At 59.7% G+C, this 15,824-nt stretch overlaps 1 protein-coding gene across 1 annotated transcript; it reads right to left on the bottom strand.

The window, feature by feature from the left end:
• Positions 1 to 2,170: 2,170 nt before the first annotated feature.
• On the bottom strand, positions 2,171 to 12,058 carry XYLT2 (xylosyltransferase 2). Its single transcript, XM_084863439.1, has 11 exons — positions 11,842 to 12,058; positions 7,780 to 8,272; positions 7,419 to 7,594; positions 6,975 to 7,177; positions 6,230 to 6,310; positions 5,858 to 6,074; positions 5,574 to 5,750; positions 5,102 to 5,364; positions 4,565 to 4,760; positions 3,652 to 3,985; positions 2,171 to 2,745 (listed from the first exon to the last, which is right to left on the bottom strand). The coding sequence occupies exons 1-11, from the start codon at positions 11,974 to 11,976 to the stop codon at positions 2,423 to 2,425; spliced, it is 2,598 nt and encodes an 865-aa protein (XP_084719565.1). The 5' UTR covers positions 11,977 to 12,058; the 3' UTR covers positions 2,171 to 2,422.
• Positions 12,059 to 15,824: the final 3,766 nt, after the last annotated feature.

The following is a 15,824-nucleotide window of genomic DNA, read 5'->3' as shown; positions in this document are numbered from 1 at the left end:
CCACTCAGTGATGGGGGTGTGTGTGTGTAGGAAAGGAGGGCCTTCACCCCCAAGCCTGTCCTCTGAACCTGTCAGGAATCAGTGGAGCCTGGTCCCTGGTCTGCAGTGATTCTAACTCATAGGGCCAAGACTTGCCTCCAGAGCAAAGGGGGCAGGGCTGGACTTGTGCTTCACACGGGTGTGCAAATTAGAATCACCCGTGGGAGCTTTGAGCCACAGGAGGCCAATTAGCTCAGAGCCTTTGGTGAGGATCACGATCCACTGGACTAAAAGTGCAAAGGCAAAATGTTAGGCAGGTGTCAGTAATGAGGAACAAGGGCCTGGTGTGACAGTGGCAGGGACTGAACCGAGAGCACCAGTCCCACCCAAGCTCAAACAGGAAGACTAAAGACCTATACTAGCCTGCCAGTAGCATAGCCGGAGCCCGGGTCAAACTTGCAGGCTGGTCTGAGTCCTTAGCAAGCAGTTTAACTATTCTGATCTTTACTCCCTGGGTCCAACGTGCTGAACTCAGTTCTTCTTTTTCTTTACCTAAGATTTGATGTTAAAAATATTCTAGAGAATGAGAGTAGAGCTTCTCGATGTTCACTAAAGTAGGGGCTAGAAGAAAACAGTTATCTTAGCCACTGAGCCCAAACACTATTTTCTGTTCTGGCTATGAGGTGCCCACCCTGAGCAGAATGTAGTTAGAGTGATAGGAAGGCCTGCTCCACCTGAAACCTGCTGCCACCACCTACTAGTTGTGATGGGCTCATCATTCCGGTTTCCTGATGTGCTAAATGACGGTAATAAAAGTCTGCCTCAAAGGATTCTGAGGAGTAAATGAGATATTGCACGCACAGTGGCTAAACAAATGGAAAACCCCAATGCCCTTATGGTGGTCAGGGGTGCCCTCTCCTGGCCACTAGGAAAACTTCACATGTGGTAGCCAGGGCAGGAACTGAGCCCGTTGTTCCCAGGCTGAGCTGATCAGGCCAGCGTGAGTGGCTGACAAAGGCCAAGAACCCTTCACCTTCACCCCCACGTGAAGTAAGGTGAAGGACTGCTACTGAGAACCCTTGCTAACAATGGCAGGAAAGGAGGAGGGAAAAGGCCTTGAGAAAAGGGGGGAAGCTGGATGACCATTGCCACCATGGCCTTCCCAGGTCTGAGGGCAGTGGCCAGGGCCCTAAAGGGACAAGCTCTGAAGGTAGCCGGCAGGCCATGGCCGGGACCCTCTGTTCTTGAGGGCGCTCCATACTCAGGGCTGGCGGGAAGCAGAGTGAGGAGGGCTTCTGGGAAGGGCCCTGGGGATTCCCAGAGCAGCGGCATCAGCTTTGGCCTGGCAGCAGGGGGGTCAGGACTCTCAGGAACTGAACTGGCTCTCCGGCAGGCCTCCTGGGAGGCGATGGAAAGTCTCTGGGCCTCATTACCCCCCCGAAAAGGATGGCTGAACTAGATGGGTTTTTGCTTCCCTTCTGGGTCTTGGGTAGATCTGAGCTGTCGCCATTCTGGAATGAGACCTCCACCTCATGGCTGCCAAAGTATCAGCCAAGACTTTCAGGAGAAGAAGGCCTAAGAGTGATGGCTTCCGACGCCCAGAGGAAAAACACAAAGGCTCGGCTTACAGAGATAGAGATATATTTCTTCTGTTGCATATATCAGACTTCACACTGAGCTTCAGGCACAATGCTGCTCCAGGTTCCGCTGAGAGCCCCGGCAGAGAATTCTTCCCACACTGCTCGAGAGGGCTCGCCCCTCAGGCAGGCGCCCGGGCCTGCTTGCAGTTCTGGGTGCCTTGGGAGACTGCACTGGTCTCAGCAGGTCCCGGTGTCTTGCCTTTCCCATCAAGGAGCAGGGCATGCTGGGAAGCCCTAGAGCCAGCCCCATCCCCTCCCTACGGAGGAGAGGCTGTCCCACTCGAGTCCAGCTCTGCAGTGCTCCCCCAGATCACCTGTTCTCAGGTCCTCAGAGCCTGGCGTGGCACTTACAGAGCCTCAGCCATGAGCACCAAGGCCCAGGCTGGGGGCGAGGCCCTGGAGAGGGAGGCAGGCCCCACCCCCAGAGCGACAGCAGATGGGCTCATCAGGCCCTGCTCCCCAGAGCCATGGCCCACTTCCTGGGGCTCCTCCGAGCCCTATTGCACATCTTTTGTTTCCAGTTCCTCCCCCACCGCCCATTTTCCTTTAAAAAAAAAAAAAATAGCAGGGAAGGTTTAGAAGCGTGGGGCATGGAAACTGAAGCCCTTCTCCCCACATTCCTGCCATCAGGTCCCCAGCAGAGCCATCAGCGGTCCACCTTCCTTGCCGTCCGTGCAGGTTCTTGATGGCTGTCATGGGTGTGTTGCCTGGGCCTCTGGTCCTTGCGTGTGTGGGGGGGACAGCCCTCCGTTGTCCGTAAGGTGCAGTTCCCCGGATGTTCTGGAGGTGCTGGCCGGGCCCTGCTACCTGAGTCGCCCGTCTGCTTTGACAGGCCCCAGCTCCGATTTGGGGTCGGGGAACAGGGAGCTCCAGCTGGTCAGTCTGCAGAGCTCCAGGGCGGGGCAGGCGGAGGGGCCCGTGGCACACAGTCCAGCCACAGACCAGAAGCCGCTCAGTTCCCCATCTGTCCAGGCCTCGAGCGCCGGGCCTGTGAGCAAGGCGTGCCGCCGGGCGGCCTCCTCGGCGGGCTCCGGCTGAGGCAGGCTCAGGATGCCACTCAGGCCCTGGAAACTCTGCTCCATGTACTCGTTGTGGGGGGGCCCGGCATGCAGCCAGCTGGCTTCGTCTGGGGGTGCAAGAGCCTGCGGTCAGCACACCTGGCCTCACTGATTCCAGGAAGGCCAGACCCGGGAAGTCAGGTCTGGGCACCCCAGTTCTGTCCCCAAGTCTACTACTGAGTCACACACACCTTGCTGAGTGACCTGGGCTCATCCACAGAACTTTCTGTGCCCATAAAACCATTAGTTTATAAAATCAAGACAGTCATTGCTGAATTCCCAGCTTGAGGATTAAGTAAAACAGTAGGTTTGAAGCACAACAGAAAATAAGGTAACCTTCCCGCCCCTTCTCAACCATCACCAGTGGTTCCCAGACCCATCGGAAGCCTCATGCCCAGGTCCTCCGGCTGTGGGGCCCTGCTTTGCCAGCCTTCTTTCCTGCCACCCCCTGCACCCCACTCCCCTCCACTCTGCTTCCCCCATGCCCGGACACCTGCCAGCTTTGTTCCCTCAGCTTAGAACACCCTTCGGTCCATAAAAACGCAGCCTGCTCAGGGCTCAGCTCCTATACCTGCCTGCTGTGAAGCTGCCTGCTCAGGATCTGCCACAGCCCCCTACTACTCCATCCTCCTCTGGGTGACCCCCAGTCTGATCCGTCTTCTCTGTGATAGGATGTGGCCAGAGGATGGAAACATCTACCCACCTAACAAGGGGCCAAAGAGCCGCAGTTTGCCGACCACAGGTCAAAGCTAAAAGCCCAATGAAAGTGTCAGAGCCAAGTTCCAAAGCCAAGTCCACCTGACTCCACAGCTCCCCTCTCACACCACAGCAGAGCCCCAGGATGCCAAGGGGCAGACCATCAAGTTCCCAGCATTCCCTCTTCCCCTCTCTAGCTATGGGGGGGTGAGCTCTGATGGCCAGCTTCCCGGGGTCACCTCCCTGGCCTCTGGCACGTCTGGGAACTAGATCCTTACCTTTCCTGAGAGGTAGTTTGCGGTTGAAGGTCAAGGGCAGCACGAGGAAGCGGGTCTCCCCTAGGGGTTCCCAAAACTGAAGCAGTCGAACCGTCCAGGCCCCTGGCCGCAGGGGCCGGCTCAGCGGGGGCTTGTACTGAGTGACCTCGGTCTCTGCGTCCACCACGAGGTCGTAAGACGTGGCCACCACGTAGGTGGGGTCGATCCACACCACGGTGGCCGTGAGGTTGGGGCCCCGGGCCCAGCGCTGCATGGCCACAGGCTCATCCAATGGTCCCAGCAGCCCCCCAAAGTTCCGGAAAAGACGCTCTTTAGGGTCCCACTCGGTGCCAACCTGTAAGGAGGGAGGCAGCTGGGCAGGAGCCTGGGGACCAGTCCTCTCTACCCTGATGCTGCCTCTGACTCTCTGTGGGACCTCGAGCTGGTCACTGTCTGCTGCTGGGTCCCAGTTCCCCCACCTGCAGAGTGAAGGTCTTGGACTACAATTCTTTCTAGGCTCGCCTTCCCACTGCTCTGCGGTGGCGGGGCAGGAAGGCAGATAGGGTTCAAGGCCCTGCCCAGAGACCACCCCACAGGAAGCCAAGGCCTCTGAGGAGGAGACTGAGAGACCGGGAAAGGCCTAAGCGACGGCCTGAACGGGATGTCCAAGCCCCTCTAGAAGGAAGCCCTGCAGTGGAACCAGTCCCCTCTCTGATCACTGCGCGTCCTCTGCACCCAGGGGGCGCTGCTCCTCCACGTGTGCATGCAGAGGGGGCCAGGCATGTGCACGTGGCCTCGTCAAGGCTGCAGTCACTGGGTAAGAGGGGCCTGTGAACCCAGTCCTGAAAGGCCCAACCCAGTCCTCGTACCCTCCCTTAGTGTCTGTCCCTCTCTTCCCTCTACCCTGAGTCTTGCTGGGGGTCATATGTCCCACCTCCAAACTCTGGAGCCGGCTGGCCTGGTCACTGCGGCCCAACAGCTTCAGCGACCCCTGGGGCCTCAGCCACATCTCAAGCGTCTCTGCCGGCCCCTCGGCTGAGGATTGCACCTCCTGCGTCACCAGGTAGCCCTGGAAATGGTCGTCATAGAAATACAGGTGCACGCTGGACGGCAAGCCCCTGGGCTCAAACCTAAGAAGGTTCCAGCAGGGAGAAAGGGAGATGCCATCAGCATATCCAACGTGGTCTGGAGTCCCAGGGAGGGGGTTTTGGGGAGTCCCATTCCCAGGTTCTTCCTTTGCCCCAAATCTCACACCCAAGCACCTCTGTGCTGTGTTTTAGTCACCACTTCCCCCTGCCTGAGACTGGGGGCTCCCTGGGGGCCAGGGCTTTCTTTCTGATTGGCTTTCCCCTAAGTCACCACACCTCGAGGGTAATGTGTGGGGTGGTCTCTGGGCAGGGCCTTGAACCCTATCTGCCTTCCTGCCCCGCCACCGCAGAGCAGGTCGGAAGGCGAGCCTAGAAGGTCTCACCTGCAGAGAGGGGTGGCTGGCGCGGGCGCAGTAGTGACGGCATGGCGTAGGCCGAGGCGGACAAAGGCGGTGTAAGCGGTGAGCATGACGTCACTGAGCCCACTGGGGCCATCGGCCACGTCATAGACGTTCTCCCAGTAGGCCTTGAGGGCGGGCGTGCCGGGCGGGTAGCTGCCATACAGGTGGAAGTCCAGAATTTCCAGGACCTCCTGGTTCACAGTGGACTCAAACTTCCGGGCGAAGAAGGTGGGCCTCGAGACTTGCTGGAGAGGGAGAGCAAGCATGGGAAGGGGTCTGGAGGTCCCAGGGGCCCCTTCCAGCACCCCAGACTGGCCACAGTCATCCCGAGCCCCAAGGCAGCTCCAGGGCAGGCCCTAGCTCCTCTGATTGGCCCACCCGAGTCCTCCCTGACCTGGCGAAAGGCTGGGGCGAGGCCCTGGCCAGGGGCAGTGACGGGGAACACGGGGAGCACCTGCAGCCGGAGGAAGTCCTGGGGCTTGAAGTCGTTGGGGGAGCAGCCGCACCAGTCCACGATGTGCTTGTACTGGCACTTGCAGCCCAGCTTGCGGTTCCAGTTGGTGACCCGCAGGTTGTTGTCCACGAGGCTCTCGCAGGCCGGGCTGTTCTCCAGCACCGTGTGGAAGAAGGACTGCAGGGGGCAGGGCGGGGCGGGACAGGGCGGGGCGGGGCGGGCGGTGAGCCGCGGGCACCCCACCGTGCTCCCTCCCTGGCCTGGGTCAGGGCCGGGCCACCCACCTCGGCAGGGAGCAGCGTGTAGGTGTAGAACTGGCGCAGCTGGGCCACCAGCGGGTCGTCCGTGTACACCACGTACTCCACGAAACCGCGCGTCAGCACGAACCAGTCGGAGCCGCCGTCCACCACGATGCCCGCCGGGATCTGCCGCTCGCCCAGGCGCCACATGTGCGAGTCGCACTCGTGGAAGAGCCGGTCCAGGCCCTGCTTCTTGATGAACCTGTGGGTCGCAGACCAGCCCAGGCTGGGGGGTGCGTAGGGTGGGGTCCCACCCGTCCAAGAACCAGCACTCCTCCATCTGCGATTGGTTTCCTGCGAGTCCACACCCCCTTGTGGGAGGGATTGTGTGGAGACCCCCCTCCCCCGGTCCCTCACCTGGAGTTGTCCCTGCCATGTGACTTGAGGAAATTCTTGTCCCGGTTCTTGGACAGGAAAGCCACCAGCTCCTCGTTGGTCCTGGGGAGGGAATGGGGTGAGGGCAGTGGTGTGAGGGGTTGCTCAGTCACTGGCCCAGAGCTGACTCCCTCCAGCCCTCGTCACCCTCACCTCTTGGCCTCCAGGCCAGTACCCTACCCCAAGGTGATGGGTACTTGAGGCCCCCGAGAAAGACCACCCCATCCTTCCTGTACCCCTTGCGTCTGACCCAGCACCCCCCGGACACACCTCTGGCTCCTCCTCTTCCCCATCTCTTCTCACTCTCAACCCTCACATCATCATTCACTAACCCCTCCCCTAAAACATGGCTGGGGCCGAAACCGGTTTGGCTCAGTGATGGAGCGTTGGTCTGCGGACTGAAGGGTCCCGGGTTCGATTCCGGTCAAGGGCATGTGCCTTGGTTGTGGGCACATCCCCGGTAGGGGGTGTGCAGGAGGCAGCTGGTTGATGTTTCTCTCTCATCGAAGTTTCTAGCTCTCTATCTCTCTCCCTTCCTCTCTGTAAAATATCAATAAAATATATTAAAAAAAAAAAAAAAACATGGCAGGGGCCAAGAGAGGAGAAGGAGTCTGGACTGTGTGGATCCCAGAATGAGGCCTGGGGAGAGGAAGGGGTCTACCAGGACCCTCTAACCCCAGTGCCCACATGGGCCCCTTCCCATCAGGAGGTTCGGAGCGCCCCCCACCTGGTTGGGTAGTCGGTGGCGCTGAGGTTGATGAAGAAGTCCCAGGCCCAGCCGGGCACCTCCAGCAGGTCCTGCATGCTCCGCAGATACATCCTCAGCAGGCTGGCCCCGCCCCAGATGGTGACCATGCGCCAGGGCGTCACGCGAATGTTGTCATACCGCCGGGCCAGCTCCACCACCTCCCGGTGCAGGTAGTTGGAGCGCTAAGGGGGGAGGGAGAGAGTCTTAGCAGCTGTAGGTGGGCCCTCGGCATTACGACCTCCACACCCACCCCACCCCACCCCGGGACAGAGTACAACGGGCAAGGAATGGCGAGCACATGCCACCTGGTGCCGGCTGCTCCCTATTCAACTCTGGGCCACCTGAGCAGGTCAGGAACCCCGTGTCTGTGCCCGCCCGGGTCCCGCTCTGCTCACCCCGAACCCCGGGGCCTCCCCACGGTACCTTGTCCACGTGGATGTAAAAGAAGTGCCGCGCGTGGTAGACGGCCTTGAGGAGGCGCTTCAGCTGGCGGATGGCGCGGCCGTGGACCACCAGCATGTAGGCGATGCGCACCGGGGGGCCCTCCGCGGGCGGCTGGGCCCGGGCCTCCTCCCACTGCACGCCGGGGCTCACCTTCCCTGAGCGGACAGCAGGCACCAGTGAGGCCCGAGGGGAGCCCAGCGCTCCGGGCCAGGCCCCCCTCTGCCACCCGGTGTGCCCGTCACCAGCTGGGCAAGGAGGTGCTGTGCCCCTCTGAGCTGTCTGCTCTGAAACGGGGTGGGGTCCCTGCCATGTCACCTCTCCACCCAGGCCTGACCCTTACCAGCCAGTGGGCAGTGCCGGGGCACCACCTTGGGCATGAGGCTCCCGGCCTGGTGCTGGCACACCACATTGGCGATCTCTTGCTGGCACTGCTTGGAGCTGGCCCGGGCCAGTGCGGACAGCGCGTCCTTGCCCAAAATCTCGCACTTGGGGGTGAAGCCATTGTCTGTGGGCTGGGGGGCGCCCTCCACGCTCCCCGTGTCTCCCTGCGGGGGGAAGCCGGCCGCCCCGGCCAGCGCCTCCCCCGCGGCCGCCCCGCTCAGGTTCTGGCGGCCAGGGGCCTCCGGGGGTGGGGTGGGAGGGACCCGCCGGCTAGCTCTGTGCCGGCTGGTCACTGCCCGCACCACTTTGGCCACGGGCACACCTGGGCTCTCGGCACGGCCCCGCCAGCGCCCATGCCTTCTGCCGGCGCTGCCCCGCCGCCCCGCCGAGCTGTCTGTGTCCTTGGAGCCCTCGCCGGGGTCCAGGGGCCGCGGCTTCCTCTGTCGTCCTTTCTGTGAAAGACAGGCAGGCACCGGTCACCAGGACAGTCACTCCCCGCTGCTCCCGCAGCTGCCTGCTGGCCTCCGGCCGCGGAGCCCCTGCCTCCCTTTACCTAGAGAAGTAGTGTCCTCCCTCCAGCACCGTCGCACATGTCAGGCTGGCGGCCACCTTAGGGCCAGAGCCCCATCATCCCTCCACCGAGCACCCACACCCTTTATGCCCCGCACCCAGCCAGCCAGCTCATGTCTTGAGAGGCGCCCAGGGAGAGCCGGGAGTGTTTATTCCCATCTGAGAAGAGGCATCTGCCAGAGGGAGGGCAGGGTGGGGAGGAGGCACAGACCCCGTCCTGTGCCCACGCAGGTGAGGGCACCTGGAACTGGGCCGTCCCCAGGAAAGCTGAGGGCAGCTCCACGGAGCTGAGTGTCACCTGGCGCTGTCTGATCTGGCCACACGATGGACAAAGGTACCCTCAAGCTCAGGTGGGCAGGGATGGCAGAGGAGCTGTGGGCTCTCAGGGTGGGAGTCGGTATCAGCAAGTCAGAAAGCTGGCCGGGAGGGCAGGGGCCAGGGCACAGGGCCAGGCGGGCTGCGGTGGGGGGCAGGATGTGGGAGGAGAGGGGCATGCCGGTGCCTGCACTGCAGCAGGGAGCTGGCTGACGCGGAGAAGGACAATCCCCGAGGAGGCTGGGGGGCCAGGAGGCAGCAGTGAGGAATGGGGGGAGAAGAGGGTCCTTGGTGGACAGCCGGCCCCCAGCCCTGCCCCCTTGCAGGCATGTGCAGATGGGTAGCTACAGGGCTGTCTCAAATAGTCCTTGAGGTCAGAGTCCCTGAGGTCAGGGCCCCCTCTGATTGCTGAGGGTGGGGACTGTCCCTCTGACCTGGATGCCTTCTGGCCCCCAAGGCCCCCTCCTCCCCACTGCGGAGGCATTTGAAGTCCTCCGCCACCTCCGGGCTCTGCAACCCCTCAACCCCTGGGGATCCTCTGAGCCGGGGAGACAGAGCACAGAACCGCTCACCCCACACCCACCTCCCTGGGCTTCCCAGGCCGCGTTTAAAACAAGCGGTGAGGCAGTGTTCGTGAAAGCTCGGTGAGCTGGCTCTCTGGATGTTAATGATCCTCCTGGCCTCTGCGCCAGCCCCCTGCACAGAGGGGCATCCTAAGTGCACACCGGATCCACCGCTGCGCAACCCTCTCCTGGGCCTGCCCTCGGCACTTACACTAACACCCTCAGCCCTCCCTCCCTGTGGTCTCTGGGATGCATCCTGGACTAACTCCGGAGCCTTCATCCAGGGAGCATACCACACCCTCCCTCCATTCCTCGAAGGCAGGCGAGCCCATTCAACCCAGGGCTTCTGCCCAAACGCTGCCCCCACTTCCCCAGGCTGACGGGCTCTTCTCGCTCACAAGCTACCTCTGCAGAAGCCTTCCCAGACCAAGAAACCAGCCCCTTGTTATTCTAATGAGTTTCCTTTCCCCTGGGGGGCTCTCCCTGCAGACCGTCTGCCCATGAGGGTTGCGATCCTGTCTATTTTGTTTATTTCTGCATTCTCAGCATTAGCATAGTGCTTACTACCAAGTAGGACTTAATAAATATTTGTTGAATGAATGAATGAATGAATGAGTGAGTCCCTACCCCAGTGTGCAGTGCTGGGATAAGGAGTTATTTTCTGATGGCTTAGCACATGCCAGGATCTCCTGCAGATACTTCACGGGCATCACTTTCCTGCAATCTCTACAATCGCCCCACCAACGAGGTGCTGCTATTCTGATCCCCTTCGTGAGGGGGGCTGCTGAGGGGGGCACAGAGAGGTAGGTGACTGGCCAGTGGTCACCCACTGCTTAGCAGCAGCGCTGGAACAGGACACGGATGGCCAAGGGGGACAGTCGAACGTCAGTGCCCACCTCCCTAAGTTCTAGATTCTGCTGCCTGGTGACCCCGAGATCTGGCCAGGTGGCTGCTGAGGGCGCCAAGCACTGATGGCACATGGACTACAGTCTCTCAGTCACCGAGGATCACCTTCCATTCCTGCCCAGGACCTCCTCATCAGCTTCTGCCAGGAAGAGGTGGGAAGGGGCGATCCCAACCACTGCCCCCGGCCCCCACCCCAGGGCAGCAGGGACTTCAAGCCTGCACAGTCCCTCCGGCTGGCCAGAGCCTCTCGGGGCCACTGGTCTCTGAGAAGCCTCAGAGGTTTCGCTGGGCCCCTCCTCCCCAGAGGCCGCTGGCCCCTGCTCACCTCCTCCAGGGTCAGAGGCCTCCTGACTGCCTTGGCAGCCCATTCGGTCTTAGGATGTCTCCTCTGCCCAAAGCGCCTTCTCACACTGAGCCCTAAACATCCTCTTCCTCCTACTTATTGGGCCACACAGAATAAGCTCACTCCCTTCAGGTTCCCCGGAGCCAGCCTCCCACGCCCCCACCCTCAGCTCCCCTCACCATCCCAGCCTCTTGGTTCTCCCAAAAAAGGCAAGGACAGCTCTTCCACCAGCCCCCACACCGGGCCTCCCGACGCCCAGATGCACAAAGGGACCGTGGACCCGGGGCTTCCTCTGGTCTTCACCCTGCCAGGTGGAGAGGCCCGGGAGGACAGGACGCTGCAAACAGAGCACCTGCCTTAGAGCCACCAAAACCCAGGGGCAGGGTGGGCACAGGGTCTGCCCTCTGACCACAGTGTAAGGCCGGGATTTGGCCTATCCTCCCCAACCTTCCTGGACAGCCACCCACAGACCCATTGGACTCCTGACCACATTGGGAAGGACATATCGGGCCTCTAGCTGAACCCATGGTCAGCCAAGAATGTCAGAACCTCAGGCCTTGGGGTGCAGGGACCAGGGACTGAGCAGGGTGGGTCTGCCCCGCTCCAGGGCCTGGGGCTCTACTCAGCCAGCCACCGCCCGCCACCTCCCCCTGGGAGCCAATTCCCTGAGGTCAGCTCACCGGTTCACTCCCCACCCCACCCCCTCTGGCATCTCCTACCCAAGACCCACCCGTGCAGCCTCCTCGGATCCCGGGCGTCGCGGGGCTCAGAAAGCCACGCCTCGGACACTAGCAGGTCTCTCCCTCGGGGTCACTCCCTGTCCCCTCGGTTGCTGGACGGAGTTCCACCCCCGGCCTCCACTTCCCCACCGGCCGCTGCCCGGCAGGCGCGTCTGGGGGTCCCTGTGCCCCCCGCCTCCGCCCGCGGCGCGCACACCAGCCCCCTCCCAACTTCAGAAAGTTTGGCCTGGGGCTCCCCACCACGGAGCGGGCGCAGGCCCAGCCCCGCCTCCCGGCCCCGCTCCCCGCGCCTGACCTTCACTGCCCCCCGGGCCGGGACCACCCCACCGAGACCCGCTGCTCCGGCCCCGGCCCCGGCCCCGGCCCGCCTGCGGCCCGCGCCTCCGGGTCGCGCCCCGCCTCGCGTGCAGCGCCCCCAGGCCCGGCTGGGAAGGGGCGCCGGTAGCCCGCTGCCCCAGCTCCAGGCGGCCTCCGCGCCAGGCACGCCTGCGGCCCGCGCCCCACTTCCCCCTCCCCGGCCGCCCTGCGCCCCGCCGGGACCCCGCGCGCCCCGCGCCCGGCCTGGCCGCCCGGCCCCGGAGCACCTCGCCCGGCTCGTCCTCCTCCAGGCCGCTGAAGCTCCACACCACCAGGCCCTGCAGCAGCAGGATGGCGAGCGCCGTGGCGATGGCCAGCTTGTAGCGCCGCACCAGCTTCTGCACCCGCGCGCTCGCCACCATCTTCCTGCCCCGGCGCGGGGCGCGCGCTCAGCCCTGCAGCCCGGCCGCGGGCGCGCGCAGGCGCGAGGCCCCACGGCTCCCCCCACGCGGAGGCGGGAAGGGGCGCGGCGCGCTGGGCGGGGCGGGGCCGGGGGCGGGGCCGGGGCGGGGCCCGAGGTCTGGAATCGCCGCGCCCCGCAGGCCGGGGGCGGGGCCGAGCGCGCAGGGCCGCCCGCAGGGCTGTGGTGGGTCCGGCGCGGCGCGGCTCTGGGACTCGGTCCAGGCACCTCCCTCCCTGTCTTTGCTGGATCCCAGTCCCGCGTGGGCTCATCTCCTCTTGGACCGCAAACCCATGGCTCCGCGGTGCGGAGATGCCTGCACCCCGACCTCTCTTCGGCCCGCCGCCCAGTGTTTGGGGGCGGGGAGGGGGAAATCAGCACATTACTCGGACCCAGTGCACAGAGAATGCCAGAGCCGCCAGCTGAGAGCTTGTACAGGTGACGAAGGCCCCTGCTTTTGTCGCGACCCTGGAGGCAGCACCTGTGGGGCAGTCTCACCCTCTTGGCTGGCATCGGAGGCCCTCACAAAGGCGCCTTTCCTTTCTCCTCGCCCTCTCCTCTAAAGATCCTCCACTAGAGCCGTGGTTCTCAAATTCTAGGGTGCATCGGAATCCACTGGGGGGACTTGATCAAACATTGCTGGGTCGCGCCCCCAGAGTGTCCCCACTTTGGAAGGTCGGGCGTGGGGCCTGAGAATTGGAATTTTCCGCAAGTTCCCAGGTGATGGCGATGCTGCTCAGCTCTTGGCCAAGCTCTAGCAGCTGTCCCCCATCGCCCTCCCTCCGGTGGCTTCCTCCCCACCCCCAGGCGCGTCCCCAGCGCTGACCACCGCTGCTGGACTTTGGACATACAGCCATGCGCAATGCATGTTGTGAAAGGAAGAGCCGGTGAGGCCCAACCTCCCGTTTCACCTGATGACCTGTCGTGTTTGGAGAGCCTGGCATGTCCAAGCTCTGCGGCCACGGGTCTGAGCCCCTGCAATCCCCCCACCCCGCCCCCCCAACCCGGCAGGTGCGTGGAGAGAAGGCATGGGAGGAGAGGGAAGTCTGTGCCCACCAGCAGCCAGGGGCATGCCCAGCCAGGGGGAGCCAAGCAGCGTGAGAAGGAAGTGATAAGAAGAGCAAAACCAAGACTAAAGGTTTAAAATGAAGACTTTAAGAACCATTGCCGAGAGGTTGGAGGGTGGGGGGAGGAGGGCGGGGATAGCTTTAACAAAAAAGTTCAAAAGCAGTGATGGTGAAGGGGTTGGGAGTTGCCAGGAGATTGGCTTGGTGAGGGACTTCTAGGCTGTATGAGTACAGCAGAGCCAGTCATCCAGGGGTGCAATGGGGCTCTGAAATAAACCGTTCTGCCCCACTGGTGTCTGTAATCATTGCATGCTTCGGTCTTAGTTAAACGGGAGGATTATAAACAATGTTTCAGATGACACTTTGGCTACTTAAGAGAACTTACCCCATGAGTGTTTTGGAAAACATCAGTTGACATGCCAGCAATTGATATGTTAATTAAATATCGATCTTTGATCTTATGTGCTCATTAAATGAGGACCCCTGGGGACCTCTACGTGCCAATATTCCCCCTCCCACCCCATGCTTTGTTTTCCACAGATTATATAAATAGCATATACTCATGACATAACATTTAAAACACAAAAAAAAATATAAGGAAAAAAAGTAAGTCCCCTGCAATTCCACCCCCTGAGATAACCATCATTAATATTTTGCGGATCAACCTTTCCCCCCATCTCTATGCATATCATTTTGCATGGATGGAGTCACATCATACACATGGATTTTAAGCACAGAGACTTATTATTTTTAAAAATATGTGTTTTATTGATTTTCTTACAGAGAGGAAGGGAGAGAGAGAGAGAGAGCTAGAAACATTAATGAGAGAGAAACATCGACCAGCTGCCTCCTGCACACCCCCCACTGGGATGTGCCCGCAACCAAGGTACATGCCCTTGACCGGAATCGAACCTGGGACCCTTCAGTCCGCAGACCGATGCTCTACCACTGAGCCAAACCGGCTTCGGCGAGACTTATTTTTAAGTAGTGTTTCTCTCCCCTCCCTCTCCATGTTAACAGCCTGTCTAGCTTGCTTCCTTCCTTCCTTAGGGACTTCTTTCCTTCCACCACTCTGTCTAGCAATTCACCCACACACTCAGAGGTTTTATATTTTGAGGAGACAGGTGTTATATTTAAAAAGTTGCATCATGCCCGGCTGGTGTGGCTCAGTGGTTGAGCATCAACCTATGAATCAGGAGGTCACAGTTAGATTCCCAGTCAGGGCACATGCCCAGGTTGTGGGTTTGATCCCCAGTAGGGGGTGTGCTGTGCAGGAGGCAGCCAATCAATGATTCTCTCTCATCATTGAAGTTTGTATCTCTCTCTCCTTCTCCCTTCGTCTCTGAAATCAATAAAATTATATTTTAAAAAGTTGAATCATATTAACATACAATACTCTCCACCTTGCTTTTCTCCTTTAACTGTGAGCACATAGTAGAAATCCCGCCATGTTGGGGTGTAGGCCTAATCAGTCTTTTTACCAGTAATGGCTGCGTAAGATTCCACTCCCTTCTTAAAAGGGCCTTCACTCACGTGGTTTCCAGATTGCCGCGACTACCAGGCTATGGTAAACATGGTTCTAGCCAGATCTCAATGAGTTATTGCCTTTATTTCCATGGTGGTTTTCCAGGAACGGTTTTACTGGGAAAAGGGAATTTTTTTTTATTGTAATTCACATTTCCAACAACCACGTATGAGAGAGAGAGTATTTCCAAGCAAGCCTTTCATCAGCAGGTGTGATCACTATTTTTAATTTTTGCTCCTCCGCTAGGTGAGAAGTGACCTCCTTGGTTTTTTAATTTGCGGTTCTCTGCTGGGGAGTGTCTGTTAATTGGTTTCTTGCCTGGATCTGCTCTTGCCAGAATTGCCTCTTCCCCATCTTCATGAATTTATCTACCGCTGTTACATTATATGTCTTTCTCTTATCGATTTTAAGAGGTGTTTTTTTTTTAATCCTTTTAAAATTTCCCTCAATTTATCACTGCACTTTGATGTAAGATCTTTATAAAATTTTTAATTTGAAGGGAAATCAAATGTGTTCCTCTTGTTTTATGACTTACCGTTCTCCGTTCTGGTCTGGTAGATCTCCTGATCTTGGAATAAGTATGTGGTCTTGAGACATGCGTGTGAACCGTTGAGTTTATTGTCCATGAGTGAATTCACGGACAAGGGAGGGGTAAGCAAAAGGGAAGAGCCATTTGCTACAGCTGGAAATAACAAAGTTCTCAGCATGCCAGAGGGGTCCCAGAACAGGGTTGCCCAGAAGCTCACTAGTCTAGGGGTTTAAATTTTCTGCACTTGCCTTCCATTGGCTCTTTCAAAAAACACCAGCCAATCCCCTTTTGCCCTCATCTCCCCACTTTTAGTTCCCGCTCTTGGGTTCAGGGGAAGGGCATTCTGGTACATTCTGCCTGTCTTGCTCACATCCTGACCATCAGCTCCTCTCCTCCTTATCTACCCTCTTCCCGCCCCGAGGCCCTTGCCCTAAACTGCCTGATCCCACCTAATCTTCAGCCATATATTTTCTCCCACAATTTTCATTTTACAGCTTTACATGTAAGCCTTCAGAGCACCTGGAACTTGTTTTTGTGTATGCTATGAAGTGGAGGTGTGGGGGGTCTAGGCTAAGGTGACCAGATGTCCCGCTTTTGGTGGGACAGTCCCGATTCTTAACAATTTGTCCCGCGTCCCAAGGCCCGATTGAATCTTTCCAAAAAGTGAGAGAACAAGTTTTAAAAGACAT

The sequence above is a fragment of the Pipistrellus hanaki genome (assembly GCF_964339955.1).
Source record: "Pipistrellus hanaki genome assembly, chromosome: 16".
In the NCBI taxonomy this organism is placed as follows: Eukaryota; Metazoa; Chordata; class Mammalia; order Chiroptera; family Vespertilionidae; genus Pipistrellus; species Pipistrellus hanaki.
This window is presented reverse-complemented; position numbering and strand designations above follow the sequence as displayed.